The 18,003-nt window shown below is 35.0% G+C and overlaps 1 protein-coding gene across 8 annotated transcripts in view; it reads left to right on the top strand.

Moving 5' to 3' along the window:
• The window catches only part of TOPAZ1 (testis and ovary specific TOPAZ 1), a 67,838-nt gene that overhangs the window by 46,176 nt on the left and 3,659 nt on the right, over nucleotides 1-18,003 (top strand). For 6 of the 8 annotated variants that reach the window (XM_079933792.1, XM_079933787.1, XM_079933786.1 and 3 more), the window contains 7 exons: nucleotides 1,156-1,222; nucleotides 2,282-2,456; nucleotides 3,162-3,262; nucleotides 5,712-5,877; nucleotides 11,000-11,164; nucleotides 12,753-12,956; nucleotides 17,555-17,738. In XM_079933792.1, coding sequence (XP_079789918.1) covers nucleotides 1,156-1,222; nucleotides 2,282-2,456; nucleotides 3,162-3,262; nucleotides 5,712-5,877; nucleotides 11,000-11,164; nucleotides 12,753-12,956; nucleotides 17,555-17,738 — 1,062 coding nt within the window. Of the gene's footprint in view, nucleotides 1-1,155; nucleotides 1,223-2,281; nucleotides 2,457-3,161; nucleotides 3,263-5,711; nucleotides 5,878-10,999; nucleotides 11,165-12,752; nucleotides 12,957-17,554; nucleotides 17,739-18,003 lie in introns of those variants that run through there. The other 2 variants (XM_079933790.1, XM_079933791.1) reach the window with 2 other exon arrangements.

Genomic DNA, 18,003 nt, shown 5'->3' with positions numbered 1-18,003 from the left:
ATTACAATGAGGTATCACCTCACACCAGTCAGAATGGCCATCATCAAAAAGTCTACAAATAATAAATGCTGGAGAGGGTGTAGAGAAAAGGGAACCTTCCTACACTGTTGGTAGGAATGTAAATTGGTACAGCCACTATGGTGAACAGTATGGAGATTCCTTAAAAAGCTGAAAATAGAGTTGCTGTATGATCCAGCAGTCCCATCCCTGGGCATATATCCAGAAAAGACGAAAACTGTAATTCAAAAAGAAACATGCACCCCAGTGTTCATAGCAGCACCATTTACAATAGCCAAGACATGGAAGCTACCTAAATGACCATTGACAGATGAACGGATAAAAATTAGGAACTTGTCCTTCCTTTTTAATGCTCTGGAATAATTTATAAAGCATCGGGACTAATTACCAAAACTGACCCCATAGTTGGCTGTCACACACTATTGTTAGTTTAATGGGACCCTCCTCTTTTCTCCTTTTCTTCTTCTCCTCTTCCCAGTTGCCGGTGTGCTTCTCCTTTCATTTTTGTCTTTTTTTCTTTCCCAGAAGCTATCTATACATTTCACAGATCACTTTCTTTAAATCATACAAAACTTTTAAGTTCCTTCTGTGTGGTTTGTGTTCTAATATACCCAGACAGTTTTTTTCTTAGCATTTTCAAATTTAGTGTGGACTTTGTCTTTGTAATGGTAGTTCTTAATCAATGTTAGATCCCTCTGGTAGTTTCCCTTTTTGGTTCTCCCCTACAAGTATTTTTGTTTGTTTGCTTTGTTTTGTTTTGGTCAGTTATTTGCTTGCCACAAATCCTTATGGACCAGTGAGGGTGAAGTGGGAGCAGTAGAGATCAAGTGCTGTGATTTAATTTTTTTCTCTTTTTAATCACAATTATCTTAAAGTTTTGACATTCTCTGTCTTCAAGTTAGGATGAAGGTATGATTTCATGTGGAATTTGCTTTTTCCTCCTCGTTGCCTGTGGTTTAGGAGGAAATAGTATAAGTTAGGTATCTGTGCAGTCGCCATTTTCTTCAGCGCTGAATAATTTTTATAGTATATTTCTCTTTCTCCAGTCTCTTAGGTATAATTTATAGAACAGATGAATTAGGACCAATATTGACTCTTTGGGTGATGAACATAATTAACCCTTTTTTATTGTTAAAGGTTACAGATGAGGCAGTTTATAAAGAACTGGAAGTGTGATTTAGAGTCAGCCTTGAATGAAATAGAGGTATGTTGCTTATCTTTTAAATAAATTTCTGGGATCTCCGAAAACCAATAACAACAAAGAAACTTTGGATAGTAACCCAGTTTTAGAAAAGTTTTACAATGCGGCTGTTACACAGAGAAAAGAAGGAAAAGAAGTTTAATTTTTTGCAGGTTAATACTTTGAAATGCAAACATAATTTCTAGAGTTGTGAACTGTTCTAAAAATAATTCTCGAAATAGTTCAGTTTAAAATTGACTTATGTTAAGCTATAATAATCTATAGCTTAGCCTTTAATTCTTGTCACTAGGCGGACTCCCTCAGTGCACAAATGACTTGGCTTTCTTGTCGAGATCCATAGGTGGCTGCAGTATGTGACATGACAGGGTAAAGCCAAGGTCATTGTGCACTCTCCAAGCATTTAAAGTCTGAATAAGAAATAGAGGACTTTCAGGATGACTGTACTTTTTAATTTAAGATCATTTTTGTACTCATTCTAGTAATTGTTGATGTAGTCTAAATTAGAATTTATATCCTTGAAACAATTTTTTGTTGGCATGGGAAACTTTCTCAGTTTAGAATTGAAAATAATAGGAAGATAGTAAGTTTACTGAAATTTACCTTGTAGCGCCTTTTGTAGAAGAAATGTAATGCCCAAAATTATGTGTGGGCTGCAAATCATAAATGGCCAACTAACTGTAAAATGCAGTCTCTAAAAGTAGTAAAATAGTGTATTGCTGTGGAAGTAGCTCAAATCATGCTGCTAATCATCTGTTTTCCTTAAATCTATCTCCACTGTGTAGTTCAGGTTTGAGGGTGACATCATTAAGTACATTAGGAGCTAGATAATTAAAACAAGTGTATGTTGACATCTGGAACTTATAGAGGCATTGCTATGGACAGAAAAGCAAATTGTACAGTAACATGTTACTGCTGTTGTAACACTTGTCAGTAAGTTTATAAGGTTTGCAGAGATTGTCTTATTAATTTCTGTATATCTGATGCCTGCATGTGCCTACCCCATAATATGTTTGCATAAATGACAACTTGCATTTTTTGTTTTCTTTTTAATAATTCTCATAGCATTATAAAGAAAAAGGTGACTGGACCAAATTGGGAAATTTATACATTAACATAAAACTGGGCTGTGAAAAATTTGCAGATTTCCAGAGATTTTGTGCTTGTATTGCTGAAACACTGACAAAAGACTGTAAAGAAGAGAGACCAGGTGTTCCATTTTGTGAATTCGCTGAAACAAGTAAATGTCACTGTTTTTGTCTGAGTATTGTGTGTTAGGGTGATACAGTGTTCTTTATTATTGATTGATGGATTGACTGGTACAATGTTCATAACATATAAAGCTCTTAATAGTCTCCATGTTGGAGATAAGTTAACACTGCAGTTTTTAGATACTTTTCCTTGTTTTTATAAATTTTTCCGTCTATTTATTGTTAAATTAGATTATAATGATAAAAGGTCAATAGAATATCAGATGTTTCATGTTCTTATTTTTCTTTTCATTCAGATTGGTAAAACTATTGCTAAGAAATTGTAGTGGAGTGTCTGAATTTTTGAATCATTAAGTTGTTACTATCTTCACTATTGCCACGTCAACAAAATTCGTATATTTTTGAGACCTTTCTTTTTACATCAGCTCTTCACTGCTATATTCTCTGTCAGGGTCGGCAAACTCTGTAAAGGACCAGATTTTAGGCCTTGCACGCACAGTATATAATCTGTGTCACACAGTTTTCTTTTCAAACAACCCTTTAAAAATAAAAACCATTCTTAGAATCTCAACAGGCTGTACAAAAACAGGCCACAGGCCAGATTTGGCCCATGGGCTATAGTTTGCTGATACCTGGTCTTTGTGGTAATATCACTAATTCCATATTAAATTTGCCTTTTCCATCATTCTAAGGGACTGTTTCACTTTCTTCCATATACCTACTTTGTGTTTCAGTTAGCAAAGATCCACAAAACAGTGAAGTAGATAAAACTTTGCTGGGAAGAATTGGAATCAGTGCTATGTACTTCTACCACAAGCTGTTGCAGTGGTCCAAGGTACTTCACTAAATTTTATTTTGGCTTGGTATATAGAGTGTTAGTTTAAAATTTTTGAGCAGAATATAGGTTAACCCTGAAAATTTGCTAATAATTTGCTAAAAATTTGCTAATAATCATTACGGGTGGCAAATCGAAACTTACACAATAAGTGAATTATTAGGTGGTATATTAGGCAAATACGGAAAGGAGATGGCATGAGAAGAACATCTATGACTACTATGAAGAATCTCAGTATAAGGAACACTTAGGAAGCTGTGCTAAATATCGTATCTATTTGAAGCGCCTTTCAATTCAGAATTTATTTTGCCAGCTCTTGAGTATTGGTAGTATTATAATTTTGGAAGCTCTCTCTTAAGATGAACCCGAGATGCTAACAATTAACAGAACTCTTTTAAAATCACTTCTTAGGATGCTCTTGAATACTGTATACCATATATCTTCATGTCTACCTTTGAGGCTTAGCTCACCATAGAAGTGGTGTAGTGATTCTAGACCATATTGTGCTATCATTGTTTAGATTTCCCTGAGGTGGTGGTGGAGTTATAGATTCAATAAAGTTAAGTAAAGTAAAGGACAGAAAAATCCAAAATAGGGAGAAGTGCTGAGGGATGGAGAGTAAGATGGTTGAGAGTGGGGTTACTATTGAATCAACTATTAAAATGTATATTTTATTCCTTCCTTCTTTGTATAAAGAGGTTATTTCACAATTGAAATAATATTTAAGGACATGGTCACTCAGGTACACATACAAAATTCATGAATTTTTTTTAAAAGAAAATAATTTTTAAATAATCATTGTACAGAAGGTCTCCAGTCTCCAACGTCTTCTAAGCGGTTTAGCACTTATTGTGTGGTAGGCCTGGGATGGGCAAAATGTACCTTGGCTCCGCTCTCACATTCTAGCTTAAAGTCTATCACAGCATTAATTTCTTGGGTATTTAATGCTTGAGAATTTGAGGACTACCTAGTTAGAAGACCCTTTTTTAAAACTCAGACTGATTTTGCTGAAATTTTGGAGTATGTTTTAATTTTATTTGGTTTCTTTTTAAAGATTTATTTTTGATATGGAACATTTTTAAAGTCTTTATTGAATTTGTTACAATATTGCTTCTGTTTTATTTTGTTTTTTTGGCCATGAGGCATGTGGGGTCTTAATTCCCCAACCAGGAATCAAACCCGCACCCCCTGCATTGAAAGGCGAAGTCTTAACTACTGGACCGCCAGGGAAGTCCCCTTTATTTGGTTATTTTTATTTAGGATATAAGCAGTTGGTGAATTTGTGCCCTTTTCTTTTCTTTTTTTTTTTTTTTCCTGGCCGTGCTGCGTGGCATGTGGAATCTTAGTTCCCAGACCATGGATTGAACCCGTGCCCCCTGCAGTGGAAGCACGGAGTCTTAACCACTGTACCACCAGGGAAGTCCCAATGCCTGTATTTTAATTTTAAATGTTAACTATCTTATTTAGAATGAGTATTTTATTATCTTACTTAGCATGAATTTTTTAATGAAACATTCCATTTTGAACATAAAAGTAAAACCATTGAAATTAAACTTAAGGTATCCCTTGAAAAATGCACTCATTTATACAGTCAGATTGAAAGTACTTTGACATCATAATATGCATCTGACTCAAAATAGCATGTAATATAATATAAAACAAGAGTCTGAAAACCAAAAGCCAGATCTGGCCCACAGCCTGTTTTTATACAGCTCATGAGCTAAGAATGTATTTTACATTTTTAAAGATTTAGAAATTTAAAAACAACCAAAAAGAATATGCAGCTGACCAAATGTGACCTGCAAAGCCTAAAGCATTTACTGTCTGGCTTTTAATGGAAAAATTTTGCTGACCTTGGTATAAAATAATAACACATGTCCAATTTCTGATGTCCACCCTAGAGACAGCCTTTATGTAGACAATGTGAAATAATTAGCCTATTGACTCAAAAAAACAATTTTCAGACAACAATTTTATCCCCCCCCCCTTTTTTTCTATCATTTTCTATCATTCTTTATCTAAATTTCATATGAAATAATCTTTTCATTGACTTTCCCTCCTGGATCTCAGGGTGATCAACAGAAGAAGAGCAAAAACATAGGATGGGTAGCTTTCCACATTAAGGCATGAAATCCTTTTGCCAAATGAAATCTTTAGAGGAGGCTCAGTGAATAAAACAGATGAAAGGAGAACCGATGAAAGGGGGCCCAGTGGTGGGCGTGGTTAATGAGACAAAGCCCTGCTTGCTCACCTTCCCTTTCCATCTTTGTGGCTGAGCAGGAAAGGGCTTAAGGAGAGAGTCTTAGAGCAGTTTGACAACCATCAGTCTAGAATTATTCAAATTGCATAATTGACTTCTATATAATTATCAGTGACTTTGTACCTCTATAATACTCTTAATGATTGATACTCAGTGGGTTTTTTTGTCTTTTTTTTTTTTTAACTCTAGGGAAGGAAGGTCTTAGATAAACTATATGAATTAAAAATACATTTTACAAGTTTAAAAGGACTTACAGGGCCTGAGAAGTTAGCACCGAGATGTCAAATTGTGAATATTGCAGCAGAAATTTTTCTAAAAAGTGGAAGCCTAGATGGCGCCATTTGGGTGTTAAGGGGTAAGTTCTGATATATGCCAGCATGAAATAATTTGTTAAGCTTGTTATAAATTCTTGGTTTTGTAGTTACCTCAAGTTGATACTGAATTGTGGGTGATAATTTGGTCTAAACCCCTAGTGATCATGCGGGTAGGAAAGGTTGTTATATAAAATGAAAGGAGAATGGTAACCTAGCTTTAAAGAAGAAACTGTGTGAACCTTTGCTGAAAAGTTAGTTCTTACTTTGGCCTAAGCACTGTATAGATGCTTTACCTGATTATCTCAATTAATCTTCATAGAAACCCTATGAGTTTGGAATTATTACAATCCCCATATTATTGATAAGAAAATGTTGTCAGAGACAGTAAGCAGCTTGCCCAAAATGACATAACAAGTAAGGAGTGGAGGCCGGATTTAATCCCAGACAGTCCAGCTTCAGAGCCCAAGCTTCAGCTGCTGAGACAGGGAAATCCTGATTGCAGTCTGCATAACTCTATCTTTGCATGTGCCGACAACCATGGCTCCAAACCAAGACAGTAAAGATTATTTCCCCTAGTAAGTCAAATCATCTAATAGAAATTGCGATGAAATTAAGCCAGCAGAAGCAACTAAGGTTAGTTTGGCATGAGGTAAATAAAATTTAGAGAGCACAGTAGTAGCACAGCATCTAATGTAGCTTTGGCTACTTGGACCATCAAGCAGATTTTATTTGATAAAATGAGATAGATAAGAATGAAGAAACTTCGAGAATCTCAGTTTAGGTGGAAGATGGAATAAACTCACAAGTAAATAAAATAGAAAACTTTTACACTAACACACAAAACTAGCATGCATACATATTCATATATACATAAAATACCGTATTTGTTCACTGCTGAGGGTTTATGGAATATAGAGGTTGTGAGTAGACTTCGTGATCAAAAGCTTGTTGGAAAAGGTTTTCTTCAACTTAACAAATGTAACCAGTGAGTTTTCCTAGGACGGGAAGATTAATCAAAATAGAAAGATACCACACAAAATACAAATATACAAATACAAAATAGAATGTGCATAAAAATAGGAAGTAGCAAAATGCAAGCCAGAGCTCACAAGCTCTGTGAGAAAGAAAAAATGTGGCAAGAAATGGAAAGGGTAAAATAGTTGGTAAAAATGGGCCTGGATGATCTTCTGCCTAAAAGTTTCTGGCAAAACTAGTCTATCTCAAACTAGAGACTGGGGGAGGGTTTGTGGGAGGGGTGTGGAGTAGTCTATGGAGATTTTAAATTTTTATAATTTTGTTGTTTCAATTTTGAGATTATCTTTTAAAATTCTATCAGTTACAAACACAGGATTTTCTTTTGCAGTGACCATTCCAATTGAAAGTCATTTTTCATAAGTAAAATTTTATTTCTTTGAAAAAAAAGGGCCCACAGAAGTATGTTAAGTTGTCCCCAGAATTTTTTCGTTCTTCAAAGGTTCTGCAGTGAACAGGCCACTCTCAAGAAAGGAAATACAAATGGCTTGATCTCACTTGTAATAAGTGAGAATAATACTCACTTGTATTAAGAGAAATAAACATTAAAATCCTAAACACCTGTCAGACCAGCAAAGATTAAAGTTTTGTGATATGCTTTTCGTGAGGGTATAGAGAAATGAGCCTTCACATATATTGTCTTTAGGGGCTTTTTGACAAAATATCTATCAAAATTTAGTAATGCATATTTCCTTTAATCTATTAACTCCATTTCTAGGAATTTGTCCTACAAACACATTTATATATGTGTACAGGGGTATGCACTGTAAGTTATATGGAATCTCTTTTTTAAACCATCAACAATGATAACAAAGAATTCCAGGTAACTTAAGTGTCTGTTAAGGGTGTACCAGTTAGTGAAACTATGTGACAGCCATATGATGGAATAGAACGACGTAGAGCTGCAAATACTCATTGGAATGATCTCCAGGATTTACCACCAAGTGAAAAAAGGAATGTGCTGAACGGTGTACACAGTATGCTACCACTTCTGTAAAAAAATAAAATGGATACATACATACTTGCTTTATACCCTTAAAATACTTGCAGAAGGATGCACAAGAAACTAGTAATAGTGGGTGCTTCTGGGAAGAAGAATTGACTGCTTGGAGGACAGGGATGAGAGGCATATTAACTTGTTACATATTTTTTCTATATTTTTTCCTTTTAAAAATATGTGCATTACCTACTAAACTTTTTAAAGAAGGGGTTTATATACACTTACTCATATTTGAGTAATGTAGAATATTTTATACATTTTTTTTTTTTTTTTTGCGGTACGCGGGCCTCTCACTGTTGTGGCCTCTCCCGTTGCGGAGCACAGGCTCCGGACGTGCAGGCTCAGCGGCCATCACGGGCCCAGCCGCTCCGCAGCATGTGGGATCTTCCCGGACTGGGGCACGAACCCGTGTTCCCTGCATCAGCAGGCGGACTCTCAACCACTGCGCCACCAGGGAAGCCCACATTTTTATTTAATGGGTGGCAGCCATTATGCAGCAGTCCCCAACCTTTTTGGCACCAGGGACCGGTTTCGTGGTAGACAATTTTTCCACGGTGGGGGGCGGGGTCGGGGGGGGGGGAATGGTAATGCCAACAATGGGGAGCGGCAGATGAAGCTTTGCTCGCTTGCCCGCGCTCACCTCCTGCTGTGCGGCCCAGTACCGGTCGGCAGCCCATGGATTGGGGACCCCTGCTCTATTGTTTGGGCCTTACACATTTTCACTTTCACATTTTAAACTCTTTTTCAGCATTGGTACCTTGTATCCTGGCAAATGAACAACAAATTCCTACCTTGCCTTATATACCCTTACCAGCATTAAAAAAAACCCTTAAAACTATAATTTTATAATTAAGGTTTGGAGGCTGAAAAATAAATGTCTTAACTTTCTAGAATACAAATTTTGTAAAAAAAAAATTTATATATGCTATTTATTGAGAAACTGCTCTTGAATTTTTAAAATAACTTTTATTGCCTTTATATAAGTAATACATGGTTATTACGATTTAATAATATGTTTTGCTTATCCACCCCTTCTTATTTCTCTATAATGAAATATAGAGAAATTTCTATAGAGAAATAAGAAGGGGTGGATAAGCAAAACTGATGACAAAAAATCCTTATTCAGCCAGCCACTCAGTGTTATAAATAACACTATAGTGTTACTATACAGACTCTCTAGTACCTTTCATTTTCATCAGGCAACAGTCTTTCTGTGGACATCTTTCTGTGAAAGGGAATATTCCTCTACAACATCACTTAATGGGCTGCATAGTTTTCCATCTTATAAACAAATATAGATAAACATAGATACATAGATATGTCCATGAGTCCACTTTTCTTGAACTAGCTGGTTTTTAAATTTCTATGATAAACAAAATCCCTACTAAACATCCCTGCTAAATCTTAATTATGCCCTTAGGATAAATTCTGATGGAATTGCTGGGTAAAGGTAAGGGCAGTTTAAAGCTTTTTGATAAATGTTGGCAAATTTGCCCTTGTTGCCATTCAGATTTGCAGCAAGTTATTTTGAGTTAATTAGAAAGCCTCCCTTTGTGAGAAAATCCTTAGAGAACAATTGCATAGGTATTGTCTATACAGTCATTGTCCTGTTAGGGATCACAGGTGCACATAAACAGTCCAGATGTTAGTGCCCAATTTTATGTTTTTTAGTTACCAGACAGACTGGCGCACTTCAGTTTATGCAAGCCCTAATCTGGCTATTCTGAGCATTCCATTCCAGGTGTTACCTCTGTGAATAGAATACAGACGTACTCTACACCTTTAGAAGTGTTGAACTAATCATAGTCATCTTGCCAGCATTTCAAGATGCATATTATGAAGCAAACACCCTTGCCAAATTCATTGTTATTTTTCCTATCTCTGTTAGTTTGACAGGATAAAAGTGATATTCACTGGTTTGTTTTGCATTTAATTGCTTATTAGAAAATTGAACTATTTTTCTTTTTATTTCTATTTGTACTTATTCTTTCGTGAATTACCAGTTCACATTCTTGGTCTGTTTTTTAATATTAGTATTTCTCATCATTATTGATTTAATCAATTGAGAAGTAAATTAATGAAGGTATCTGTCTAAATGAGTTAATAATTGTAAAGCACTAATATTTGTAAAACACTGCCTCGTAGGTAGTATAAATCAAGTCAACCAGTCAAGGGAGCTCTAGTAATTTAAAAACAAGCTCCTGCTTTAAAGTTTTCTACTCGATACTTAAGACTTTATGTGGCATTGTATACTTGAATTGTCAAATCTTTCTTTAATACTTTCTGTATTTACTGTGCTGGGAAGGCCCCAAAAGAAAAGGATTGACTCCTGCTCTTACTCCAGTTGAAAAAGAACACAGGAATGTGATTTGAATGTTACATGACAACGTTTCATTATGTGTCTCATTATGTGTAAATGATTGAGGGAATTAGGTAAATGGTAAAATGCTGGCATTTCTAACATGTTAACACCTCCGTGTTCTATACTACAGTCTTCCATTGTTTTTCTCAATGTGAAAATCAGGGCAGAAATTAAGGAACTTCAGCATTATAGGTAATATTCTCTTTTCTTTAAGCTGTGTGATGGGTACCTAAGGATTCTTTTTATTACTTTATTATTATACTTTTGTAACTTCCATATGTTAGATATTCCTCTGTACATAGCAAGTATTTTATTTAAAAATTTTTGAATAGGCAGATATTGTGGGGGAAAACTGCTCCCCAAGAATACCAAAACTAATTAAATTATGTATTCTTTACTGTAAAATTGTTTAATTTGTCTACACAGACAATATTTTACCTTATAATGTATACTCATTATAATCTGAACATTTTGTCATATAAAAATAATCATTAACTTCAGAATCAACAACTAATTGGTACATTTAGAAAAAGGAAGAATTAGTAAAAAGGTAAAAAATAACAAAATGGTCATTAGTTGCATCTTCTTAGGATGACGATCATCACTATATAAGTTGTTTCTAATAAATTTGAGCTATGGTTATCTTTCTGAGTACACATATTTAAGTTTTTCCACTTTCTCCAAAAGATACTTAAAAACATTTGTTATGATTATACTGTTAAATGTAATTTTCATGGTGTAAAGTACTTGTACTTTTTCTTTTTGTAAGAGTCAGAGTGGGTCATCAATACACCACTGTGGCCTTGTGATAGACTGGATGTGCTCAATCGGCATAATCTGCTCTGTACAATTGCACAAGAAATTTTAGCAAAGAGTCTTTACAGACAGACATTTGAAGTTTTGCAAAATCTACCAGGTTTTCAAAATTCTCAAGGTATGTTTTTTAAAAAGTCTAGCTTAATTATCTCTGGCCCATCTGGTATTTAATAAGAAACAGTTCTCCACCTGTTTTGGTTGAATTTTATATTCCAGCATATATTTTTAATGATGTTTTTTGTAAAATGTGTTCTCTGCCAATAGAATATGCTTTCCTGATGGTTAAAAAAAAAAAAAAAAACCAGAGATGCTTATCTTTTATCAGCAGTTCCTACAAGGAGCATTTCATCATTCCTTTTCTAACCTCTGTCAAGTCATCAGCAATCAATGTTAAGTGACCCCAGCAAGCTTTATACTGTGCCTTAAAATAATTTTTTGCATTGGCATAATAAAGAATACCTTTTCTTTTATCACTTAACAAACAGAGGACATAGTTTCCATTACCTTGGAACATAGGAAAACATGGAATAAATGGAGGAAATTAAGCAGATGATGGGTTCAAAGAAAGAGAATGCCTGTGTGGGCAATGACAGGCAGTGCTCTTGAATGCTTGCAAGTCATATGTCGGCAGCAAGAGAGAGTCCCTGTGAAGGGAAACAGCAAAAGCTTTGGGTCAGGAATGAGCTGGGCAATGGGTTCAGAGTGGTGGGTTAATGTTTAATGAAAACGTTAACTTGAAGGCCTCCCCTCAGTGCTTTATCACTCTCCATTTTCCCATGTATTCCACTGAGATACTGTTTTGTCATTAACATTCTTATCTGATTCTCCCTCTAGATAGTAAGCTCCTTAAAGGCAATTGTTTTCTTTATCGTGGTATCCCTGGTACAATGGCTGCTGTAGAACTGGCTTTTGATATACAATTATCGTGATAATGAAACAAAGTATAATAGTGAGATCAAACAGATAGTTGTGCCAGATTTTGGAAGACCTTGAATGGCAGGCTAAAGGAATTTTCTTCTCTATGTGTAGTAAGGGGTCACTAGAGTTTTGGCGCCAGGGTGTTACATAATGGAGTTGGTATTTTCGGAAAGTGCCTCTGGTGGTAATGTTTAGAAAGAGACTAAAGGTAAGGAGATAAATTTCCTGATAAGGCCTAGACCACTAAAAAGCCCTAAAGTGATAAAGACCTAGAGTCTAGGTCATAGACCCACCTGACTGAATATAGGGGATAAAAGAGTTCGAAGTATCCAAGGTGACTTCACTTTCTTCTGAGTGAAAAGCAGAAAGGAGTAGACATACCCAAGAAAGGAGCTTTGTTTTTTTTTTTAATTTGAGAGTGAATATTTATGAGTGGATGATTTATTTTTAGTCGTGGGAAAAACAAGTCTGAGGTCTGCACTGTAGATAGAATGCAAACAGAACCGTGCAGATGCAGTCACACTTGAGGACCATGGACAGAGGTGTTAATGTAGCCTCTGAAATCATATTCCTTCCACATTCTCCATTACAAAGTGAATGAACCGTTTTGCTTTTGTTGAATTTTTTGTTTCTTTGTTAACTTAGTATGTAAGATGATTGCATTTTGGTGACTCTGACTCTTATAGCAGGTAGGAAGGGGCCAAGGAGAGCAGAGGGGAAAGGAGTAAGAGAGAAGTTTGAGAGAAGATAGATAAGTTTCACTATATCAATGATTTTTTTCTTTTCAGAAACTGTGGAGGTCTCACAGTATAGCCTTCTTTTTAATAAACTTCTAGATGCCTGTATAGAAAGCAACAGTCTTGGTATATCATCCTCCGTAGCAGAATTCATGATTTCAAAGAGCATCCCTATTGATTTTTCCTTTCTTAGAAGATTAATTACTTCTTTAGGAAGAAGTTGTTTATGGCTCAAAGCCAGAGCCCACTACAAAAGTAAGTTACATTTTAAAATTTTAAATTTTGATATATTGGTTTTGAATTTGATTTTCTAACCTGAAATCTAGGTATAATATTCATGGCGGGGCATTAAATATGTAAAAAGAGCAGTTGATACACATTTAAAAATAGTGGTCTACATAGATTTGTGCTCTTTTGAAACATGTTATTTCTCATTTCTAATTGCTGTATTTTTATTTCTTTCTATATTGGCATGTCCACGGGAGGATATGAAAAGGAAATAAATGACAGAATTTGAACCAGTTTGGCATATTTTATAAATATATAGGAGTAAACCAATTGGTAGAATGAAGCTTAAGGAATACATATTTATCCCTGGTATATCCCTGATCTTTTTGGTTAGAATATGTTATAACAGGCACATAGGAAGTACAGAGGGCGTCGTTACAACGCAACATGATATATAACAGTTTTTTACATGGCTCCTAGTAATGTTTACAACTGTTCCTCTCTAACAAGTAAGCCTAGAAAATGAATATCTTCTCTAGTCCCAATCTCCTTGCAAGTATTTTAATTAGAAAACAATTCTGTGTAGAATCTAGATCTAGAAAGGAATTCTTTTCTGCCTTCATGCAGTAATTTGTCTTAAATTTCCATTTCTACCACTATCAACTATATGACAAACATTTGAGTACCTACTCTGTGTCACCACTGTGCCAAATGTGTCAAACATCCCAGCCATCTTACACCAACAAAAACCTCTCTGAACTTGGAAGTGTTTTCAATGTTCCCAGCTGTGATCAGTTCAGCAAGTGGTAACTTTTTTTTCCCAGTGAAATGGGAAAGAAACTATTAGTGTGAATTATAGGTAGTAAAATAACATATTATTTGATCAAATTTTTATTTCAGTTACATGTATTCTTATATGTGTGCTAGGGCATTATGTAAAATGTATTTCTTATTGTAGGTTACAATAAAACCTTTTGAAAGCAGAATTTTTATAAAAGGATGATCAGAAATTTAGAGGCAAGGTGGAATTATTTGTTCATAACACCTCATTTCAATTTTGTGGTTATGTTTCAACTACTTATACTATTTCCCTGCAGACTGCTAGAAATCACACCACAAAGTATATATGTACTATTTGCTATAACTTCTTGATTTTAGTTTTTAGAATTGATGTTAATGAGGTATTTTTTTCAAATAATTGTGCAATTTGGGGAAAATGCCATCAGAAGGCATTTATGTGCCGCAGGAATAACGTGTTAACTTGGAAACACATAAATGAGATTTCTATGAATCTTTCTGTTTTTTAGTTGAAAATAAAATTTTGTATTAAAACAGCTAAACTTAATCATTTAAAAAATTTTCAGTTGACAGCTTTATTGAGCTATAATTCAAATACCACACAGTTCACCCATTTAAACATGTACAATTCAATGGCTTTAACTTATGCAAGTGAGGTTATAGGGTAAAGAGTATTTTTGTTTTGTTTTGTTTTTAATGTGCCTGAGTTATAAAATGAAGTGAGTAATTTATAGTCACTGATCAGTCTTCAGGACATCTCATTTCCTGACAGTGTTGACATTTAAAATATCAGTGGAACTCTCTTTGGATCTGTCTTCACACACAGGTTAACACATGCTAGGAAAGCCTTTCCATGCCTTATAATCACATCTAGTAGTACATATTTGATTCTGAGCTTACAGTTAAGTTTTCTTCAAGGCACTGTTAAGGCTGTAGTACCAGTGCCTTTGTTTTGCTTTTTTCTTTAATATTTTTTACAGCTTTATTGAGATAATTTCACATACCATAAACTTTACACAGGTGAAGTGTACAGTGCATTTTTATTTGTTTGTTTATTTTTGGTTGTGCTGTGTCTTCATTGCTGCACGCGGGCTTTCTCTAGTTGCAGTGACTGGGGGCTACTCTTGGTTGAGGTGCGTGGGCTTCTCATTGTGGTAGCTCCTCTTGTTGCGGAGCACAGGCTTTAGACACGCAGGCTTCAGTAGTTGTGGTACACAGACTCAGTAGTTGCGGCTCATGGGCTCTAAAGTGCAGGCTCAGTAGTTGTGGCACACGGGCTTAGTTGCTCCATATCACGTGGGATCTTCCCGGACCAGGGCTCAAACTCGTGTCCCCTGCATTGACAGGTGGATTCTTAACCACTGGACCACGAAGGAAGTCCCTACAGTGCATTTATTTTTATTTTATTCACAGAGTTGTGCACCACAATCTAATTTTAGAACATCTTCAACACCTCTAGAAAAAGAAACCCTGAACACATTTATATTCACTCCCCATTCGATGTATGTTTCCCACCCGACCCAGTCCTAGGCAACAATTAATCTATCTCTATGGATTTGCCTGTTCTGGGCATTTCACATAAATGGAATCATTCAATTTGTAGTTTTTTGTGACTGGCTTCTTTTACTTAACATAATGTTCTCAAGGTTTCAATGTTTTCAAGATCCATATCATTAGCCTATATCATTATTTCTTTCCTTTCTAATTACTGAATAATACTCCATTGTACGGAATTTGTCCATCCATCAATTAATGGACATTTGCTTTGTTTGCACTTTCTGACTATTATAAGTAACACTGCTCTGAACATTCACATGCAAGTTTTTGTGTGGATGTATGGTTTTCATTTCTCTTTGGAGCAGAATTGGTGGCTCGTATGGTATATCTATGTCTGGCATTTTGAGGAACTGCCAAACTGTTTTCCAAAGAAGCTATCTGTTTTACATTTATATTCCCACCAAGCCATGTATGGAATTTCTAGTTTCTTCACATCCTTGCTGAGTCTTTTATTTTAGCCTTCCTAGTGGATATAAAGTGATACTTCACTGAGGTTTTGATTTGCATCTTCCTAATGACTAATGATGTTGAGCATCTTTTCACGTGCTTATTAGCCATTTGTATATCTTTGTAGAGAAATGTCTATTCAATCCTCTGCCTATTTTTTTCTTTGTACTTTTTTAAATTGAGGCGTTTTTCTTGTTTTTCCTTGTTGAGTGTGTGAAGTATGTGTGTGGGTACATATAAATACATACTATTCATATATGTATACATGCACTCTACATACAAGTCCCATGTCAGATATATGAATTCAATTTTTTTTCTATTCCAGGAGTTATCTTTTACTTTCTTGATGGCTTTGCTTGTGTTCCCTAACTAACCAGAAGGAAATTGTCCAGGGACAGCAGAATTGCCTTCCTGATGCTCCTGATGTGCTTACCTAGTCCTAAAAATACGGCTTTTCTGTCAGAACTGAAAAGTCGGGAAGGGAAGATGTTATTAGTATATTTTTTCCTTACTTTCCCCCGCTAAAATCAAATAGGAGTATTTTTCTTTTCATGTTTGATTTTAGGGTAAAAGATAATATTAGTAAATTTCTACTTAGTTTGTTGGCTTTTGTTTTCCTCTTCTGCTCAGAAGTAAAACAGGTGTGCATGTAAATTATACCTACCAATATTTAGGAATGTTAACGAGTCAATAGTTTGTTGGTCCTGGCAGTGATCTAGGAAGGCGGGACTTCCTAGTGGTTAAGATTCCAAAATCTGGAGTCAGAAGGCCAGGGCGCTTACCCAAAGCCCCCCCATCTATAATATGGGAGTTGTTGTACCTAATTGCAAAGGTAGTAAACTGTCAGGTTAAAATTAGATAAAACCTGTGTGTTTAGCTCAGGTACCTGGCGTATAGTAGGTCCTCAAAGATTAGTCATCATCATCCATATTAGAAAGATTTATTGAAGAAATTTAACTTAATAAAACATTTTAAACAAATTTTACACACAGATTTAAATTGGTTTCAGTAAAAGACAGCAATATAATATTGCCTATATACAATTTGGATGTCCTGGACTGATGTATAGGAGATTTCCCTGTATGTCACCTGTAATAAGCACCTAAACAGTTTAAAAGTTGAATCTGTTCTTTGGAAAAGCAAAATTTTTAGAACATGAATTGGAGAACAACACACTGAGCACCTACATGATGGAAATGTATCTTACTCATTTTTATATCTAGTGTTTAGCACAATGCCCAACATTTGTAGGAACAGCAAATATTTATTGCACAAACTTTAGCAGCACTATAAATAAGTACACTCAAAAATACTATAAAACTGTGTGATAGAAAGTAAAATCTTCAAATTATAATTTCTGTTTTCTTCATTTTGGATTCATAATTCAAGATATGTAGTTATATATATAATTATATATAATATTATATACATAATAACTGTATGTAGTTGCTATTAGACCCAGATCCCATTAAAACAAAGCCCAAGTAGCTATTCTGGTTTTTTAGTTATTCTGAAATTATGTTGTGTTGACTATGGCTTAAAATAAATGGACATTTGCTACAATGAGGCTCAAAAATTCTTTTTCAGGGTTTGTTTTTTTTGTAATTTCTCACTTCATGTTTAATGTTTCAAAACCATTTTACAAAGAATGATCTCAGTTGTACTAGGATAAGCTCACTACCATATAATTTATGCAATAAATCTGCTTTGAATGTGAAGAATTATTCTGAAACAAAAGTAATTATCACCTGTGGATATTTTGTAAGTCTAGGTTTTCACCTACCGGGGTTTTAGTAAAGTTTGATCTGTTACTTGACTTTCAGGTGCTCTTTCATTGGGTTGCTACCCACCATTGGAGGGAAATTTATACCGAAAACTTCTACTGATTCCTTCCTATTTGTCTGAGATTGAAATGCTTTTAGCTATTGAAATCTTCATGGTATCTAATGCTAGTAGTATTCAGAGTCCTGGAACTTCTACACAGATGCTGCAGATAGTTTTAAAAAGGTTGGTTGAAATAACTTCTGACTGCATCCTGAAAGCAGATCATGTCCCTACACTTGCCCTAGGATGTAAATGTTTTATTTGTTTGTATATATATAAACAGTTACATATTTATATACTGCATATTTATATATTCATATACTTGTGCATGTGTGTATTGGCAAACTTTGGTAGCATTTATACTGAGAAAGGATTTGACGTATTTGAGGTTGAAATCCAAACAAGTTAGTACCTTTCAGTAAACATTTTAACAACTTCAAAGATCTTG

Source organism: Stenella coeruleoalba (genome assembly GCF_951394435.1).
Source record: "Stenella coeruleoalba genome assembly, chromosome: 10".
Lineage (NCBI taxonomy): Eukaryota > Metazoa > Chordata > Mammalia > Artiodactyla > Delphinidae > Stenella > Stenella coeruleoalba.
Note: the sequence above shows the minus strand (reverse complement) of the source record. Positions and strands in the feature narration are given on the sequence as shown.